The 16,481-nt window shown below is 42.0% G+C and overlaps 2 protein-coding genes and 1 pseudogene across 2 annotated transcripts; 1 reads left to right on the top strand and 2 right to left on the bottom strand.

Moving 5' to 3' along the window:
* Positions 1-2,662: 2,662 nt before the first annotated feature.
* LOC137869287 (histone H3.3A-like) lies at positions 2,663-5,789 on the bottom strand (annotated as a pseudogene).
* A 1,031-nt stretch (positions 5,790-6,820) lies between these two features.
* Positions 6,821-9,791, bottom strand: LOC137869280 (histone H3.3A). The gene is made up of 4 exons (XM_068706586.1): positions 9,684-9,791; positions 8,624-8,767; positions 7,894-8,047; positions 6,821-7,798 (listed from the first exon to the last, which is right to left on the bottom strand). The coding sequence occupies exons 2-4, from the start codon at positions 8,749-8,751 to the stop codon at positions 7,670-7,672; spliced, it is 411 nt and encodes a 136-aa protein (XP_068562687.1). The 5' UTR covers positions 8,752-8,767; positions 9,684-9,791; the 3' UTR covers positions 6,821-7,669.
* A 458-nt stretch (positions 9,792-10,249) lies between these two features.
* Positions 10,250-16,121, top strand: nop53 (NOP53 ribosome biogenesis factor). The gene is given in 13 exon segments (XM_068706573.1): positions 10,250-10,609; positions 11,243-11,319; positions 11,445-11,550; positions 11,837-12,039; positions 12,651-12,706; positions 12,825-12,920; positions 13,037-13,138; positions 13,242-13,322; positions 13,324-13,401; positions 13,524-13,699; positions 14,394-14,460; positions 15,029-15,105; positions 15,223-16,121. Coding segments are annotated over 13 exon segments (1,386 nt in total). The 5' UTR covers positions 10,250-10,403; the 3' UTR covers positions 15,284-16,121.
* The last annotated feature ends 360 nt before the right edge of the window (positions 16,122-16,481 follow it).

Here is a 16,481-nt window from a genome sequence, read left to right as displayed (position 1 = left end):
TGACCTCTCAACCGGCCCCCCCCCCCCCCCCCCACCCACCCACCTTCCCCCAACACACACACACACACACACACACGCACACACACACACACACACACACACACACACATACACACACACACACACACACACACACACACACATCTCTCTCCTCCTCAACATCCATCCACCTCTCTCTTCCACCCACACCCCATCTCTCCTCACCCATGCCCCCCCCCCCCCCCCCCCCCCCCCCCCCCTGTACCAATCCCAGCACTGTGTTAATCTGGTGCTGGTCTGACGGTCAGCACTTTGAGCGGCAGACAGACAGATTGGCTTTAATCCCCTGAGTGCCACAGATGGAGCGCCACTACGCAGACCTTGGTGGAAGGCGAACGCACACACACACACACACACAACACACACACACACACACACACACACACACACACACACACACACACACATGGACAAACAATTAGGAAAAAATAACTATGCACATACTTTAGATGGACATGTATGGTTCCATCACACGCTCAGGACATCACACTGCTGATGAGTCACGAAGTCATAGTTTCACATGATGCTCCTCTGATGTAAAAACACACACTGCATGTTTCTGATGAACACAACTGAAATGTACACACTGAGAGAAAACAGGGTCGTGGAGAATATAAAAGTTTGGATCTACGGCTGCTGATGATAACACAACGTGTCACCACAGGCCCGTTTCCCCCCCTGTTGCTCATTTAGAGCTCCTGGTTTGCAAAAATGAAAACTCAGTGGATAATTAATTATTATGAAGTCTTTTTAGAACAATAACAGCCTGAGAATCCTGGTCACACGATCTGGACCAGGCTTTTCCTCAGGTGTTTGGATCCAAATCCTGAAAAAAAAGAAAAAAAGGGTTCTTTGACATGCCGCCACGTGATCCTGCAGTAAGATTAGCTAAGCGTCAGCTGTTCATTCTTTTATTTAATATTTAATGTATAATCATCTGGTTAACTATATTTGAACCTAGTTATCACTGTCATCTTGGAAAATGTATGTTTATGAATGAGAAGAGATATGAATCATTGCGTAGTTGGCTTGTCATTGGTTTACAACATCTTCACAGTAGAACTGTAAAACATTCTCAGAATACATGTAATCAATGAAGTACCTTTGAAATCATAACACATACAGTATAACTCCAGTGAGTACTTGTACTGTACTTGTTTACAAATGCAAACTTCACAAGACATCCTGGGGAAATAAAGGATACAATTTACAATTTCTGCGTCACTATTTCTTGAATAAAACAACATTAAATAAAGGTTGGATTGACTCATTCAAATTGTGGCTCATTGAAATCATTTGAACTATCAATCAGAACACTGAACTGTGATTCCTGAAACACTGAACTGGGGGGAGACAGCGCTGACCCTCACCCTGATGTAGTGACTGACAGTGAGTGTGTGTGTGTGTGTGTGTGTGTGTGTGTGTGTGTGTGTGTGTGTGTGTGTGTGTGTGTGTGTGTGTGTGTCCACAACACTGTTGCCTGTGTTGCCCATTCAAAACAACAGGATTAAAAAGCTGGTGTTTGATTAGATGTTTGTTTGTGTGTTTCATTGTAATGAGTATAGCCAAGGCCACAGTGACATGTGTGTGTGTGTGTGTGTGTGTGTGTGTGTGTGTGTGTGTGTGTGTGTGTATGTGTGTGTTTGTGTTTCATTGTAATGAATATGGCTGAGGGCATGGCTTCATCCCTTTTAATCAAGGAAGTAGAAGGATGAAATGAAACACTGATAAGGGGAATGACGTTGAGCCAGAAAAGGATATTAATTGTAATGCTAGAGTCTCACGTCTCTGTGTGTGTGTGTGTGTGTGTGTGTGTGTGTGTGTGTGTGTGTGTGTGTGAGAGAGAGAAAATGGGCACATAACAATTTTCCAGATAGAAATAAAAAATCGGGTAATGAAGTCGCTTCTGAGTAGAATTGTATCATCAGACAAAATGTGTGAAGAGTGGAATTCCTGTTGACTTATATGTGTATTAATCATAATCCATTAGTAGAATAACAAAGATGGAAAGTGGAAAATACATGTAAGTCTGTTTATGTTTATCAGAAGAAAGGCGACGTCACTGGGATGAACATCTAGTAACACTGTCCTGATTCACTCCAGTTCAACATCAGCAGGAGATCCGTCCGTTCCTCAGCATGGACGAGTTGACGTCTCCAACACAAACGTGGTGCTTTACTGCCATCTAGTGGTGGAGGAGCCTTCAGGCCTCACACGGGTTAGATCCACAGTGAATTCAGCATTAATGAGGAACTCATTGATCGAGGATTATAGGTCATAATATGTAATGGTAAACTAAAGGCAGTGCATTCTGTTTGTCAATCAGGGAAAGGTTGTGTAGGTTTAGAGCATTTATTATACAGGAGATACTTTGAGGTTTTGGTGCTAATTTCAATTCTATGAGTTGTTTTTGCCATTAAATTTAAAATAGTTTTACACAGAATTAGAGCTTGTTGTCGGCAACAATAAAGCTTTATTGAACAGTGGTGTATGACCAGTACTCTGTTGTACCTTTTCTCTTCACTGTTAGTCTCATGATAATAGGACATTGTATGTATTGTTATTATAATAAAAGTGTGTGTGTGTGTGTGTGTGTGTGTGTGTGTATACCACTGAGACAGAGTGTGTGTAACATCCATTTATTACCACCTTATATGACAAATCTGGAAATTACAAACATTGTTTAATTGAAACATCATCCTCAACATTTCAAAAAAGAAAAAGAAAATCAAATTGAGCAAAAAAAAATAAAAAATAACAAATTTAAAATTAAGTTAAAAGGGTGACAAGACGACCTGAGAAACGGTTTACAGACGATCGACTGATCCGGAGAAAACAATCGAAGCAAAGGGGGGACGTGTACAGAAAACACCAGAATTATTATCATGTAACACCGATTTACAATACAGTTTCACATTTCAATCGTTAGTTTGTTTAAAAAATAATAATGTTCACACTTTGAGAGCTTTTGGTTTTGAAGAACATTACAAACCTAGATGAACCTTTGCTATAAAAAGGTTTTTTTTTTTGTATTTTTAAAAAAATGAGCCACTGCTACAAAAGTATCTCTGACACCATACCCGAGCTCTCAAGCTTTGGCTTTAAAGGATTAGATAAAACCAATTTCAACACCGCAAAAACAGGTGAAGTTAAACTCTTCTGTCAGTTAGGAAAAGAGCTTCTACAAGAGGATCAAACTTTGGTGCCAAAATAAGTCAGTAGCTTCACATCTCAGTAGAAAAAAACATGTTCAAATCAGGTTTTTTAGTTTTTGTACTCTGTCGGTGTTTTACTCTGATTTATCCCCCCAACTCCACGTCATCTACAAATATCTGAAGTGAAGAAAAAAAATGAAAATAAACATGCGTGAGACTCATTTGAAAGAAACAAAAAACAAAAAACCCCTAACCTGATGAATAACAGCAACGATCAATATGGTAATCATAAATCAAATTCTCCAAAAGATGCTGATGGATTGTGTACAATATGCTGTGGTGATCAGAACCAACACTCATGCAGACACAGACGGGGACAGAACATACAGCCTCGGCCATCTGGAGAAAAGAGAGCAACACCGTCGTCTCTGAGCGAGGCTGGTGGAGGATAGAGAGCAGGAGGAGAGGACCTGGTAAGTTCTTCTAGCACCCTGCTGCAGAAAAGAGACAAACGTCCCCCAGCAGACACGTACCCGTCCTCTCCTCCTGGCTGTCCCGCCCCAAATTTGCATTGTTCTAGTCCATGTTTGTTTTTCTCTTATTCTATCCAGAAGTCATCTTCTCCCCCGCAGAGTCAGATTAGAAACAAGTGCAAACCAGGAGACGTGTGCTTGAGGAGATCTCATCACCAAAGAGTCGGTACATGCACAAAAAGAGAGAGTACCCTAGAAGTCTGCTGCCGAGAGCACTAAGAAAAACACGACTATACACTTTATTCCATAATATAATCAGTTTTCCTCTACACACTACTAACACGGGGGGGGGGGGGGGGGGGGAGGGAGAGAGGGAGGGAGTGGGTGAGGGAACGAGAGACAGACAGTGAAGGAAGGACAGGAAGAGGTGAAAAAGGGAGAAAGACCCAAGAAGAGGAGAGGGCGTTTAAGCGCGCTCCCCGCGGATACGACGTGCCAGCTGGATGTCTTTGGGCATGATGGTGACACGCTTGGCGTGGATGGCGCACAAGTTGGTGTCCTCAAACAGACCCACCAGGTAGGCCTCGCTGGCCTCCTGCAGAAGACACAGGCAAAAACATGAATTTTTGTATGGTTTCAATGATTAAATTAGTCGAGTCATTTTTAATTGACGGTGAGAGCTACTGACCTGCAGAGCTCCGATGGCTGCACTCTGGAAACGCAGGTCGGTCTTGAAGTCCTGGGCGATTTCTCTCACCAGGCGCTGGAAGGGCAGCTTGCGGATCAGCAGCTCGGTGGACTTCTGATAACGACGGATCTCACGCAGAGCCACGGTACCCGGGCCTTCACAATACATTTTTTTTAAAGTTATTATGTGGAAAGCAGAAGTTGGTTGTAGAATATCTTTTTATGTCTCAGTTTATATTATTTTGTCCCCACCATTGTGAGGTACCGTCTCACCTGTAGCGATGGGGCTTCTTGACTCCACCAGTGGAAGGAGCGCTCTTGCGAGCAGCCTTGGTGGCCAGCTGCTTACGGGGGGCTTTGCCTCCAGTGGACTTACGGGCGGTCTGCTTGGTACGGGCCATGGCTGCTGAAGATCACCTGGAAAAGATTTAGAAAAGGAGGATAAATGGCCTTGAATTATTATGCATATTCAATAAACAAGAGTTCTCCTTTACATCTACTTTAGGTTTCTTGTATTTGGATTTCTTTGTTTACCCTGTATACTCTGAAAGTAATGCAAAAATGTGTTCATCGCTTTATTTTGTTGGTTTGATACTCCTACACTTCCTGAGAGTGACTATTAACCCTTTCAAATACACATGTACACATTTAAACATTATGCTATAAAGTTTTAAAACGGGAAACTTGAATTAAGTTTTATAACTTTAACTTTTTCGGGAAGTAAACATACAAAACAATCCCTATCACTTTCGGCCCGACAAACGTCACTCAAAGACGAACGACGGTACTATTGGCTGGGAGACAAACACGTATCTAAAAATATAACGTTCGAGCCAATCAGCGCGCAGAGTCGTCAAAGGTAGGCGGGACATACAGCTTGCTTTCCACTGTTGCTAGGTCCCGCCCACCTCAGCTCTGATGATGGCGGCGGTTTGATGCGCAAACGGGATAAAGACCGAGGGCAGAAGAGCTAAAGGAGTAGCGCATGAACAACTTCAATTTGACAAATAACCGCAGTTCCAGCGAATCGGGAAATAAGACAAAGACACACAAGACATTTCAAGGAACTCATAGATAGGGTTAGGAAAGCCCAACGGTCCCTAACGGCTGCGTAGAATCGAGCTGAACCGGGCGCATAATTTGAATCTCAACGGCTGCAGAGAAGACTGCATTTCAGCCGTCGTTTCGACAAGCCCGTGTTTGTTTGTTTCTTTCCACACGACAAAAATATAGTTTTTTCACAGTTAAATGTGTCTAAAAAATAAAATAAAATACAACTTTAAAAATTTAAAGTCCATTCACGAAACCCGTGACAGATTTCGAGTGGCTTACCTGGGGGGAAAAGTGAGTAGAAGTCGTGAGAAATGTTTCGCTTGTCTCTTATTTTCTTCTTCGTATCCACAATGGGAAGCAGAGCGTCCAGCGGGGAAAATGGCCGCCGCGTCAATCATCTGTCCCACAATGCAACAGCGTTCACAACAATAATAATACTATGTGGTCACTTTTAGCAGTTTGATGTACACTTGTTATTAGTCTGACTTCGTTTTATTAATAACAAGCGAATAAGTCAATTTTTTTTATTATTATAAGTAGTTCTTTTTTGAGTCTTTTGCCCTACAATTACAATTATTTTGTTTGTTTATACAATATTGCAACACAACAATTATAACAATTATTCTGTCTGTATATATATATATATATATATATATATATATATATATATTGTATATTTATATATATATATATATTGTATATTTATACTTTTTTTTTTTACACTCCACTATGCTGCTGTAATCCTGTAAATGTCCCCACTGCGTTACTAATAAAGGATTATTTTATCTTCTCTACTTTCAGGAGTGTGACTGTTCAGGTTCAAACTGAAAGTTTGACATTTGTCATTGAAAAGTTATTCTTACTATTTAAAGTTATACCTTTTAAAGTTAATTCCAAACACATGAAAACACACGGAAGCAATGTTTTGAAGATTTGTTTTGTTAGGTGACCTGTATATGTGCTGCATATATATATATATATATATATATATATATATATATATATATATATATATATATATATATATATATATATATATATATATATATTTATTAACTTTTATATGATTTATTTTGTCTACAGAAAAAGATGTTTTAGATTTAATTTACAATACAATAGGGTTTCAGTAAAAGTATGCCCTGGATTTAATAAAACAAACTAAACCCCATTATTTTTAACCTTTTTTGTTGTTGAAAAAGCAGTGTTTGTTACTGGAAGGATGCGTAACAATAGAAATGTTCTAAATGAATGCACAAGAATGTGAATTAGTTCTGTAAAAAACTATTATTTTGGATATCTGCTTGCTTGAAAAATTAGAGTAAATTATCAAAGAAGGTGCAGAAACGTTTTCTGTTCATAATTGTTTCAGCTCAAATAAAACCAGTATTTTAATGGAAGTCATTCACTCGTATGTTTTTGTATTTAACCACAAGAATCCGTTTATTATGTTTGTGAATTTCGAGTACAAATATTTTGCTTTTTAAAAATGACTGAAAACATAAATCAAAAACACGGTAGAAAAAGAAAAAAAAAATAGGTTATCATATCAACCTGAGAGAGGAACAAAAAAGTCAAAACATTACCTGGACATAACGTGGCTGAAAATCAAAATATGATCACCATAGGTCTGCTACATATACGCCGCTGATTCTGCCCAAAAAATGCAGTGTCATCATAGCACAATGACGTTTCTAATTGACAACCAGAATCAAACTTTTGTATTTTCATACATTTAACACTAACAGTAGAAATACACCATTATTGTAAAAAAAGAAAGAAAAAAGGAGGGAAAAAAAAGAAAAATCTACTTTTACAACAAATCTCTATTTAAAACAAAAATCAGAAGACCCATTATATGAATGTAAATGTCCATCTAAAGATGAAAATGTCTTAATCTAAATGCAATTTCCTATGTTCATCTCAAATCACACACTATTCTTGGCTTGCAAAAACACCTGATGCATGGAGATAACAACCTGTGAGCTAGCTAGTTAGAAGTGTAACTGATTCAAAAGTTCAAAACGTACATGAAGACATCTCTAAGGAAACTCTGCTACTAGTAGCACCAAAGAAGACATGATCACACATTTTACGGTTATTACAATCATACGATATATATATATATATATATATATATATATATATTTATATATATATATATATATATAGGACCTCAAACCAAACTACTAAGTATAGAGGGAGGACGGGGATGTAAAGAGTGGTGACGGGACAAAAGGACAGCAGATAACACCGGGAAACATTTTAAGCGCGCTCCCCGCGGATACGACGTGCCAGCTGGATGTCTTTGGGCATGATGGTGACACGCTTGGCGTGGATGGCGCACAAGTTGGTGTCCTCAAACAGACCCACCAGGTAGGCCTCGCTGGCCTCCTGCAGAAGACACAGGCAAAAACATGAATTTTTTTTTATGGTTTCAATGATTAAATTAGTCGAGTCGTTTTTAATTGACGGTGAGAGCTACTGACCTGCAGAGCTCCGATGGCTGCACTCTGGAAACGCAGGTCGGTCTTGAAGTCCTGGGCGATTTCTCTCACCAGGCGCTGGAAGGGCAGCTTGCGGATCAGCAGCTCGGTGGACTTCTGATAACGACGGATCTCACGCAGAGCCACGGTACCGGGCCTGGAGAGGAATGGCGAAAAAAAATAAAATCTTATACATATGTACAAATTTGAGATGGGAGCAGCTCAACTTGACCTGCATTTTTTTTTTGCACATAACATGTTTATCCTTCTTGGATTTTTTTTTTTTTTTTTTTAACAGAACACATTACTCTTTAATTTTGTGCACTATTTTTCATCTTCACCTTGCACCTCCGCATACTGTTGGTAGGGCAACTGAATGATTGAACCCCACTCTCAGTCTTTTTCTACTAGTAGGAGTCTGAGAGAAACCACAGGATAGAATATCAGCTCCACTCAGATGTTCTCCACATAACAGTCCAAATACACAATGTACATTAAACTACTGTGTTTTGTGACAAACGTGTGTTCACAGAGTAAAAGACTAGTCAAAATATAAGCTTAAGTATGTCCCAAAGGGCTTCTTTGGGGCTGCTGGAAAACTACTTGAGTCCATCTGTAAGTCAGTTGAGTTTTACTAAACATCCACATACACAACAGAGGGGGAATCAAACTGTAGTGTCTGTTGTGTTGTTAATCTTTCCATCACAAACAGAATCACCACGCGAGCTCTCACCTGTAGCGATGGGGCTTCTTGACTCCACCAGTGGAAGGAGCGCTCTTGCGAGCAGCCTTGGTGGCCAGCTGCTTACGGGGGGCTTTGCCTCCAGTGGACTTACGGGCGGTCTGCTTGGTACGGGCCATGGCTGCTGAAGATCACCTGGACACGCGTGACAAAAGTTTGCTTTAATGCAGTTTTAGGGGCACATGTGAATCAGAATAGCTCAAGATGTGAAGGATAAAAATGCACTTTTCAAGTTGAATTTTCATTAATATAAAAATTTGCATCAACATTGCAAACTAGTCTTCAGTAAGAGTGGGTTACAAAACAGCATAAATCAGAATCAGGAGCCTCAGTTTTTATTTTTATTATATCCTAAGCTTATGTAATGACTGTCTTTAAACGGACAGCGAAGGCGTCCAATCATAGCAGCGCTCTTTATCGCGTAAACCAATCACACTCTGTAAACAAGCCCGAGAGGCGGGAAGTTGCAAGCCTTTCGACCAATCACAGCGCGATAATGGCCCAACAAACCCCGCCCCTTGCGCAACGAGCGTGGGTTTGTTCGTTTCTTCGCAGCGTGCTCCCCGGTTGCGCGCGAGCCCTGATTTTTTATTCAGAATGAGCTATTTTGAAGGAAAACCAGGCGACCCCGCCCGCGCCGGCTGCCCGGTGTTAACAAACGAGCACATCTGAAAGATGATGGCTGTCTTGCTGGCTAGAAGAATGCAAACGGGAAGGAAAAAATCGTTGTTATCGATGATAAAAACGACGGAAGAGTGTAAAAACCACGGCGTGAAAGTGGAATATACTTTTTGAAGATGACACTAGACATGTCAGGGGATCTTTTGATGAACATTTTTTTGTCAGATGACCCCTCACTTTAGGCGCATTTCCGAGTCAAATGTGACCAGATCACAAGTGATTTTTTTAGGTCTCCCCGAGCAGGCAGATAATGGCTCGACTGCTCTGCGTTTATCTTTTTCACCAAAAATAAACGAAAAAACGCGTCCATCCGACAACTAACACGACGTTAAATGATAGATCGGAGTTTTATTGAAATGGTGATACTTACCTTTGGAAACTTAGTGACAGATTGCGGCTCAAAAAATGTGAACGTATTCTTGAGTCTCTAAAGCGTTGTTCTCGCTATAAAACGAAGGGACGACAAAAAAAAGGAAAAAGAACATAGGAGAGCAACAGGAGACACGTTTCCCATGATGCATTTGGGGACAAACACGTTACATACATGCAGCAACATGATAAACAATTGCATGACCACACTCAAGTGGTCATTTTTGTAATTTTATTATTTTTTTAAATCCTGATTATTTACATTATTGTTTGTTTAGGTTATTACATTTTTTTTAATTAAATGTATTTTTTCTGGAAAGAAATAAAGTAACCAAAGCACAATTGGTCTCAAAGGGAGAGTAAAAAATGAGTGATATTTGGTGTTTCAGACTTTTAATACTATATTGACAATTTGTATATATGTTATATAATGAATATACACAATTTGAATGTAAACCAACACACCAATACTCTTTAGATATCACACAATATATTGTTAATAACCGTACTTTGTTGGGAATAAAGATATTATCATAACCTTATAAAATATGATTTAGTGAAGAAGAAAAAAAACAAGTTTTACTTCAACTTTTATTTTTACATGGACAGTTAATGCAGCAGTTACACCGTCCGTCCTGCGGGCGTCGCTGTCTGCGTCCCTCCACCGCTTCAGCACAAAAGAAGAAGACACGTGTTTCTTTCTTTCCCAAGTCCTCCGACAATGGCGCCGACCAGGAGGCTGAAACGCGTGGTGGCCTCACAGCCAGGTTTCCTCAATTTAAAGTCCAATTCGGACGCCGCAGGTTCGTCCGGTGGTCGGAGAAAACGTTTGAACAAGAATAAGAAGAAGAGCTGGAACAAACATAGCGACATAAACGACGTAGAGGGGTTCTTAGCAGACGTCAGGCTCCAGGAGAGGACCACGGGGTGAGTTTAGCTTAAGTTAAATGTGGCGGAGACGAACAGTGTGTGGTCCCTGTGCTCTTTACGTCAAACTAAAAGTCTTCGTAACAAGGTTAGCTTAACGTTATCTCAGGTAACGGACATTGTGTTTACGTTTAACGTCTGTGGCTCGTTGTATTCAAGTAAACAACACGTCAACTAGTGCTGAAGCTGTGGGCCAGTGTCCTATGGACGCTTCTCTGATTAGGCCCAAGACTGTATAAGACTTAATAATTATAATAATTATGTAATAAACAAGCATTAGGCTTTGGTGCTTGTCGTGTTTCACACAAATGCCCCCAATAACGTTACTTAAATTCACGTTTAACACGTGTTTGGTTGTTGTATTGAAATGAAAACATCTGCTGGCTCCAGATCCAGATATGATGATTTTCATCTTTTCCATCTTTCATTATATAGTTTTGGATTTTGGACAAAATTAGCATTTCGAAGACGTCGATGACCGATTTTTATTTTGACATTTTTAATGCAATTAATGGTTATTACCTGGAAAAATACTCACTGTATTGTAAATCATTGACAGTTCTAAATATAAAAACAAACTAAAGCGTCTTTCTTCAATTGTAAGTCTATAATATGACATAATTTGTGTTTCAGGGGTCTGCTGTCTGAGAAGTCAGATGAAAGTTTATTCTTTTTGGATGCTGGACCACCAAAGAAACCTCAACTAAGAGGTAAATACACAATTAGACATTTTGATGGTACTACAGATGGGTCATGCATTTCCTCGTCTCGTAGTATTTAAAACATTTTTTAAAACGTGTATGTAAAGGTGTGTGATCTGTATTTCCCTGTGAAGTAGTGGAACCCGTCGAGGAGGAGAAGAAGAGGAACGGGAAGGCGTCGCGTCCTCTGAGGATAGACCTGATCCTGCAGCATGACTCCCTCATTCCAGCACCTAAAGAGTAAGTATCCATGGCAGCCGTCTGTGCTTTATCCTCCTTCAGCGTCCCGTGATGATCTCATCCTTGCGCTCCCAGTATTTCCTTCGTGGGAATGTGAAGTCAACACAAAGGAGCTCGGGAGACTGTTGTGTAAACGGTGTCCTGGGATCTGAGGATATGTAAACGCGCATCGTAAAGTCCCAACAGGCCTGGTGTCGATGTCTCGCCGCTGCTCTCCGTCATGTTATCCCGTGTCATCATCTCTTGTGTCTTCTGCCTCCCTCCCTCCCTCCCTCCCTCCCTCCAGCGTGCTGGCCTACCAGCTACCCAACGCCAAGAAACTCCGTCGCATTGCCCAGAAGGCCGAGCAGCTGGCAGCCAAAGGTGTGGTGCCGCGGAGGCAGAAACGGCTGCTGAACAGACAGCCGGTCGACGGGACAGCCAAGAAGGCAGCGACAGAGGCCAACAACAACCCAAAGAGAGCATACTACGACATATGGAATCAAGAGTGTGAGTGTAGTATGAGTGTATAGTGTGTGTGTGTGTGTCCAGTGATGATCTCATCCTTGCGCTCCCAGTATTTCCTTCATGGGAATGTGAAGACCACCATGGAGCTCCGGTGACCGTTGTGTAAACGGTCATCTGGGATCTGAGGATGCACACGAAGAAGTACAGAGTTAATGTTCAGATCCAGTTGTGGAAAGAGGGATAAATAGGTTGTTAATCACCCATAATAATTTTATCGGTTATTATAATTATTAGTAGTATGATCCACAAGCAAATGTGAGCTGTGAGCACGCTGACTTAAAGTTTTCTTCAGCGTTACTGAGCCTCTTGTATATGTAAGCTGATGGTGATCTGAGGAAGCCTCCAGAGTTTAATTTAACTTTCTGAAGTGGCTGTTAGTGGTCTATTTGTGGTGGCCATTAAAAACACACAAGGCCTGATGTACCCGTGTGAAATGTTCATTTAATCATTCCTTCCCAATCTTTCGGGCATCAGTACGAACCGAACAATGGATCATAGATTTGCAGCTGCATACATTTGAAGATGTGGACTTGTGTCTTTAGCACACTTAAATGCTTAAAATAAAAATCTCTCTTTTTTTTTTTTTAATGTAGCCAAAGACACATCTGACCCGTGGTACCTTCAACAGACGGGAAAGAAGCGTGTCAAGGTGAGAACAAATATTAGTTTTTCGTGAGTTACAAAGTGAACGCCTGTGGACTGATACTTTATATTAAATGTGTTTTTTTTTTATTTTGACTAATGTGGCTGCTTCCCTGTTTTGTCAGCGTCCGGCGAGGTTGAACGAGAAGCCGTCGGTGCTTCCTGCGGTGGAGGTGATCGCCCCCGGAGGATCCTACAACCCAGACTTCTTCTCCCATCAGGTCCGTCACAGCTCTACAGCGCACTCGCCCACTAATGGCTGCCAACAACCGGTGCAAGAAACAGAGCTCGTTTATGCAGATGTGTGACTGTCTCCTCTCTTGCTCCGTGAACACAGGCGTTGCTGCAGGTGGCCCACCAGGTGGAGGTCAAGAAACAGAAGGAGGAAGACAAAATAGTGAAGCAGCTGGCGGTGAACAGAGAACACATAGCAACAGAGGTGCAGATGACCGTTCCGGCTCGTCCGTCTTCTTCGGTTTATACTCTGATGTCGTGGAAGTTTAGATCTCTTCAAGTTTAACTAACGCGTGTTTGTTCTTTAGGAGACGGTCCTGAGGGAGCAGGTGGAAGGCCTCGTGGAAGAGGACAATGAAGAAGACGCCGCTAATGAGGAAGAGGAGGGGTGTGGCGGTCGGAGCCATCGTAGTGGCGGTGAAGAAGACCGAGAGGCAGAGGAGGAAAGAGAGGGCAGACAAAATAAAGGTACCCGCGTCAGTTTAAACTTTTACTTTACTTTTACTACTCAAAAAGTCGCCGTATTGTCGTTTCTCCTCACACCGTCTGACGACCCTCCTCTCTGTTTCTCCTCCTCCTCTCCATCTCAGGAGCAACGGCGACAGGCCAACAGAGTTCGCTCCGACAAGCGGCAGCAGCTCTTCCAGCTTCGCTCCATAAAGACGTCCATCAAAGAGCAGGAAGAGGAGACCAAGGAGAAACGGATAAAGCGCAAGAGCAACCAGGAGGCCCAGAAAGCTCTACCCAGACGTCTCGGCAAACTCAAGTACGCACCTCCTCTTCTCCCACATGGTCCACATGTTGAAGGGTCACTCGGGGAGTTAGTGTTGCACTTTCATGAAGCTGGTGGACTCGCAAGAAACTGATTCTTTTAAAAATGGTGAAAATTAAACCTGAGAGATCCTGACTTTTGTACGAGGGGAGCTCCAAAACACATGATCCTACATTTCCCATAATGCAACTCAATGGCATACTTTGTTAAGACCTTCCCTGCCTCCTAAATGCCCACTTTTTTTTAATCCACGCCAAACCGATTAATCTAATTTTTCTCCCTTTGGTTCAAATGAACCGAACTCCAGTTGTGAAATCCTCGTTAAACGCCACCAGAGGGCGTCGCATGTTAGGTTTAACTTGACTTACTGCAGACGGGGTTTAATTAAGAGAGGAAGGTCTACGTTACTCTGATCTGAACCTGAAAATAACTGAAGCCATGCAACTTGGACAACCCTTAATTTAGGTCTGTTGACATGAAAACAATTGGATGTATGGCCTAAATTCTAACACTAGCTGTTCGCGTCACAGCAACGTCTTTCTGCAGCGTGTGATGGGCAAACCAGCTTTTATTCGCTCCCCGGTGTTATTTCAGCCACACAGATGACATATTCTGCTACTAATTAATGCTGTGTGGATGGATCTCATATCCACTCTGGAATCGTAACCTTATGGTTCTTTATTTGCAGGTTCCAGCCTCAGGACATGGAGGTCCAGTTGAGTGACGAGCTGGCCGCCTCCCTGAGACAACTCAAGGTACTTCACTCGCTCTTATATTTTGCCCGCTCGTCCACAGTGACCTCTCTGCCAGCGAGGACACACCAGAGTCTTTTATCTGTAATGAGTTTCCCTTCATTGAGTTGTTTTATGTATTGTCTTATATTCTAAGCCTTATCCCATTCTGTAATACTGCGACGACCCACCCCTCCCCCCCCCCCCCTTCCCCCCCTCTCAGGGGTCATTACAGCTTCATGTGGAGAATTCTTCTCTCTTATCTTCCTGCCATTATGTCTCAGAGTGATACTTTTTAAATCGGCCTTTTTGTGGTCGAGAGCGGGCTTTTATAATTCGGGTGGGAGTCGCCCGCCGAGTCAAAGCAGAGTTTGTCTCACGTGGATTTGTCGCTCTCCTTTCCTCTCTTCCCTTCATCTTGTTTTTTCTCTCTCTCTCTCTCTCTCTCTCTCTCTCTCTCTCTCTCTCTCTCTCTCTCTCTCTCTCTCTCTCTCTCTCTCTCTCTCTCTCTCTCTCTCTCTCTCTCTCTCTCTCTCTCTCTCTCTCTCTCTCTCTCTCTCACCCACCTCCTCGTAACGGCGGGACTCTGCAGCCAGAGGGCAGCGTCCTCAAGGACCGCTTCAAGAGTCTGCAGAAGAGGAACCTGATCGAACCCAGAGAGCGAGCCAAGTAAGGACCTCCGCTGTTACGCAACGCCTCCTCCAAAGGCCGTACACATTTCATACGGAGGGTATTGATTTATTTATTTTTAAATGCGTGTCCCCTCCCTCCCCTCCGTGTCTTTAGGTTCAAGAGGAGGCTGAAGCTGAAGTACGTGGAGAAGAGGGCTTTCAGAGAGATCACTTAAAGCCGACCAAAGGGCCCGACCACCAGGAGCCGAGCAGCATTTTAAAGACCCAAACGCATCGTAATGGAACTGTGTATATATTCAACTTGATGACCGTTGAGGGCTTGTTTGACCCTTTCGGACGAGTCCACCTGCTAACCGATTAATGTCCCATCAGTGAGATAAAGTGAAGAGGAGGCGTTTCCTGTCCTGGTTTTGATATTTCTGTGTGTGTTGCGTAATATGAACTCTTATCAGGAAAAAAGGGCTTTCTAAGGGTTTATAGTGTACAGCTGGGTCTGCTGAGGCCAAGTGTCACTGTGTCACTACTGCGCTCCTACGCTTAGTGAAGACTCGCGGCTTACTAACGGGCTCGGGTCTGTATGAAATGTTCTGCTGCGGATAGTGGTCAGCTTTATGGCCGCTATCGGCCTCCGTACTTAGTAAAGATTATTTGCAGCTTTCGATTCAGTTTATTTTGTATACGGCAATATCAGAAATCCCACATTTTGCCTCAGAGGGCTGTTCAGTCTGTAACACCTCATGTCCTCACATCACAAAAGGAAACACTCTGCCCCCCCCCCCCCCCCCCAAAAAAAAAACACCCTTTGATGTAGAAGGAAGCGCAGCAGGATGGCAAGAAGTACAATAGATGTCATGTGACCAGAACACATGATATAATTACACCATAGGTAATCCACAGGACAAAGGATTCACATAATAGCTGTAGTAGCACCAGTAATAGAATAATGACTACGTATAACAGCAGCAGTGGATTACATATATAATGATGCACACAAATGTATAATATAACTGTTTCTTGGTGCGTTAAAATATAAAATATTTAGAATATATAATATACGAGCTGTTTCTGTGCTGCTTTTGTTGTCATGACACCTGGATTAACATGCAACATGAAGTGTTGACCGGTGGTTATGAAGTTAAGAGTGGAGGCAACAGATAATAAAAAATAAAATGCTCATTTTGGAGCTATAATTAGATTGCTTCATTAACAGTTTAATTGAAGTAGATTCATGAATTTTTTTTTTTTTTTTTAGATGTAAAACAAAAAAAAACAGACAGCTTGGCTTGAGGAAGTTGGCGTGTGATAATTGATTCTAACCCGCTGGCTTAAAACCATAATTGCCTTCAGTGTCCTGCTGGTGTGAACAGGGACACACACACACACACACACACACACACACACACACACACACAC

Source organism: Cebidichthys violaceus, unplaced genomic scaffold (assembly GCF_023349555.1).
Source record: "Cebidichthys violaceus isolate CVI_PGR_0920_01 unplaced genomic scaffold, fCebVio1.0.p SCAF_1, whole genome shotgun sequence".
NCBI classification, from domain to species: Eukaryota; Metazoa; Chordata; class Actinopteri; order Perciformes; family Stichaeidae; genus Cebidichthys; species Cebidichthys violaceus.
Note: the sequence above shows the minus strand (reverse complement) of the source record. Positions and strands in the feature narration are given on the sequence as shown.